Below are 3,976 nucleotides of genomic sequence, written 5' to 3'. Positions count from 1 at the left end.
AACAATTATTTTGAGAATATTGAAAAAAAAACAGCAAATTATTGAAACCATTTCAATATTTTGCTGTTTTTCAATTTAATTCGCGAGAATAAAATCTTCTGTGCGGACACAGCCTAAATCATTTGCAATGCCATGGTTATAAAATAACAAACAAAATAGAGTATAATATATTTAATTTTACTGCGCAATTTTAATTACAAGCAAATATTATATTATACAAAAATTTAATACAAAATAAACAATAATAATACTTAAAAATAAACTAAAATCTTAATTAACATGCCATTGTCATGGTTATATTGAAGGGGAAATAATTTCTAAAATGGCACTTTATAATACAATTTCCAATCACAAATTTGATTTGTGTTTACTGCACTCCATTACAATTTAAGATAGAAATATTATAAATTATTATATGTAATGTAAATTTAATCATAATTCATGTATAATTCCTAGATGTCAACATCTATTACGGATTATTCTATATAAAATGTGATGCATTTAAGTTCCTATGACATTAAAATGTTTCATATTGTGTTGTATAAAATTTTATTTAGCGCATACATAAGTATAACTCACTCCTTACGTATTTGAGTGTACACATAATCTAGAGTATCACTAATCTATAAAATTATAAATATTAATATAACATGCTCGGATATAGGCACTGAACAAATCCTTCTGCCATGCTCATATAATGCTTGGTATATTAAAAGTGGCAAGTGGCCGGCTAATGATCTAATACATTACAATTTCTTGAAGCAAAAATTTACATACAGCATATTATAGTTGACAGTAATTTAACCGAAAAATTTCCGTGGTTTCAAAGGTTCACCATCACTATCACTGTCTGAGAAGCAAGTGGCGAATCCGCTCTTGTCTCGAAACGAGTCTTTTTTTGACGACTGCTTTGTTCTATCCAATGAAGTTTTAACACGTCCCAAACACTTAGGCACGTCAGATATCAAATCATTCTTCTTAACTTGCCGGGTTTCACTTATCAATTCAGTCAATTGTCCGTTCTGTTCGATGCACTGCACAGATTTCATTTTACTTTGCTCCGGGCTTGCAACATTAATCACAGCATTAGAGCTATCCTCATTAGAGTTACCTTGCTCACACGAGTCATCGATGAGCCTCTTGCGACTCCTAGTTCTATATACAAACTTTTCATGTGAGTTTTCCTTCCTGTCATTTTGTTTCTCCTGTTTAGTGTAGTTGCGATTTTGAGAATTCATCCTCTTTGGATATCGAGAGGCAGCACTGCTGCCCGATTGGAATGAATCGTTGATAAATTTTCCCGAATTCTTTTTAACATTTGCAGTTTTATCACAATGTGAGTCAACAAATTTGAGTAATGATGTGCTTTGATTTACTTTGTTAGATTTATCTTCAGTGGCCACTGTCACTAGATTAATTACATTTTGAGAAGAATCTGTACTATGGTTTAAGATTCCAGAATTGGGTGCTCCCACATTCACTGCCTTGTTGACGCACATAATTATTTTGCTACTCTCAGGATCAACATTTTGGCGGGATGCCTGCATCAAGTTTCTACCAGTCTTTCTTCTGACTTTCCTGGGTGTCTTTGATTGCAATTTAGTAGAGCGAATATAGTTTGCAGTGAAGCCTGACACATCACTGTAATCTTCATAGTCACCATTGTGAGTTCTGTCATTTTTTGCAACCTTTTTTAAAAACTGATTCTTAGTCTTACTCTCTGTATCATCTTCGTGTCTATTTAATACATCTTCCTTGTTTTCAATCAAAGATAGTTCCTTCTGAAGTCCATTAACAACTGTCTCGTTTAAAATTTCCAAAGAGTTGTCAAACTGTCCATTATTGTTAATATTTTGCTTGTTCAACCTAGAGCTTCTTCTCAAATTTTGATGTTCCACCTTAGGTGTTGAAGTGACCATTTTATTTCTTTTATTTACATTTGTTTTAGTGTTTTTCTGTAATTTTGGCTTCTTTTCTTTCGGTTTGGTAGTTATTTTAATTTTGAAATCTGTATCAGAACCAGGTGATACAGATTTACAGTTATTGACTACAGCTTTAGAAATAGGTGGTTGGGGCATTTCAAAGTAAATATTTTGTCGCTTTCCAGACAGATCAGACTCTTCATCCAGCAACTTATTGTTTTTCTTTTTCCTTTTCGGCGAAGGTACTTCATTTTCAGTAGGAAAAGTGTAGCTTCTTATCTGTCTGGAATTTTGTGCCTCTTCATTCTGCTTCTTTATGAGTCTGTCATAATCGTAGAGGCAAGGCGCACGTTTAGTAAACACCCAGTATGAGATTTCATCCATATTGTTCATAAAGGGATTGCTTGAGGATGGTTTGAAACAGGCTTCGGTTGACTCCACTCCAGGAAATTGGAACAGATTGTTGTGCATTGGTCTTGCAGCAGGCGGCCCAGGCACTGTATCGGGGACAGGCAGACGCAGGTTCCCCGCATCATCAGCTCGTCGCTTTCGCTTGACCCCACTCGCAACCCTCGCCGGTGAACAACACTTCTTGCCATTTTCCTCACATTCCATGCACCTATAAGTTCCAAACATATAATTTTACCGTATATCATCTATTACATTCGTTATATCATACGACATATCGGTGGACACCAACAAATACTTTATAAGTATAGAATATGTGGGAAGAACTTACGTTAAAGATCACACTCATCTGCTCAACATAAAAATTGGCAATACTACATTTAAAAAACTATATATGTAAAACGTTATAAAATCCTCATTATTACAACGTACAGGTTTTGAATAACTAAGCGTTGACTTTTTATCAGAGACGATTATTTAAACAAAATAAAAGTATTTGCAAATAACTGGACACTATGATAGACAAAAATTAGTATATTTTCACTGTAACAATATGTAATTACAACAAATAATATTAATTTTATGAAAATAAAAAGAAATACAGATTACAACACAACACAAGCAGGAGCAGGGAATATATCAAAGACAACATAAATTTAATGCAAAACATGAAGTTTTCATAGACTATAGGATAAAAACAGCCGCGATACACGCGACATGCGCTACACAGACCGTTTGAGAGAAGTTTGAGACGAGCGATGTAATAAAAGTTTCACTTTAAAAAAGATTGTGAAATTACCTACAAAGAATCCTTTTTATATTATAAAAATAATAAAATAAATTGGGATATGGTCATTATATATTTATAACTAGCTGAAGAAACACAAATGTGAAATGAAGTAATGTTGAAACCTCTTTTTTAGAGTATAAGTATTCTTTGGTTGAAACTAAATAAATTTCATATGTTTGAATGAGTCCAATGCAAATTTAGCACTGCATCAATGGAATTTTGGGTCGAAAATATCTTAATCGAACGTCTTCGTTAGGTCCTTTAAGGTCCCACAATTTTTTTGTTAGGTCCCCTTTACTTTTTTTATAAATAATGTTTTAAATTTTGGGTATAAAAAAGTACACTTTAGCACCTCATCCATAGCAAAATTGGCGAATTTTATCAAAATCTCTTTATCGTTAGGTCCGTATAGGTCCATCATTGAAATAGTTCATTTTTGACCCAAAATTCTATGGATGTGATAAAGTCTTAGATCATTAAGTAATGGATGGAGTACGCTGGCAAATGTTCTAACTACTAAACTTTTGATGTGGGGAGGGGGGGGGGGCGACTTGATTTTGGTGTGGGGAGGGTAACTCACACTATGAAACACAATCACATATTCACAAAAAAATAATGTGTGTCACGAAAGTCGTAAAAATTTACGATCTTTTAAGCGACGAGTTTTTAAATTCAACTCTATCACTAAGTTCATAAAGATTAAATTTGTATTTCATTCTAAGATAGTCTCATGGGGAGTGCGGTTCAATATCGCGTTCTAAATAATTCAACTTTATCACTTAGGTCATAAAGATTAAATTTGTATTTCTTTCCAAGATAGTCTCATAAGGAATGCGGTTCATTATCGCGTTTTAAA

At 33.3% G+C, this 3,976-nt stretch overlaps 1 protein-coding gene across 1 annotated transcript; it reads right to left on the bottom strand.

Annotated features, from left to right (window-relative positions):
- Nucleotides 1-482: 482 nt before the first annotated feature.
- LOC123693764 (pre-mRNA-splicing factor CWC22 homolog) lies at nt 483-2,961 on the bottom strand. Its single transcript, XM_045638976.1, has 2 exons — nt 2,662-2,961; nt 483-2,541 (listed from the first exon to the last, which is right to left on the bottom strand). The coding sequence occupies exon 2, from the start codon at nt 2,535-2,537 to the stop codon at nt 801-803; it is 1,737 nt and encodes a 578-aa protein (XP_045494932.1). The 5' UTR covers nt 2,538-2,541; nt 2,662-2,961; the 3' UTR covers nt 483-800.
- Between the last annotated feature and the right edge of the window lie 1,015 nt (nt 2,962-3,976).

The sequence above is a fragment of the Colias croceus genome, chromosome 8, assembly GCF_905220415.1.
Source record: "Colias croceus chromosome 8, ilColCroc2.1".
In the NCBI taxonomy this organism is placed as follows: Eukaryota; Metazoa; Arthropoda; class Insecta; order Lepidoptera; family Pieridae; genus Colias; species Colias croceus.
This window is presented reverse-complemented; position numbering and strand designations above follow the sequence as displayed.

Coding starts and splice junctions, on each gene's coding strand:
- LOC123693764 (XM_045638976.1), bottom strand. CDS start 2,537: ATGGAATGTGAGGAAAATGGCAAGAAGTGTTGTTCACCGGCGAGGGTT.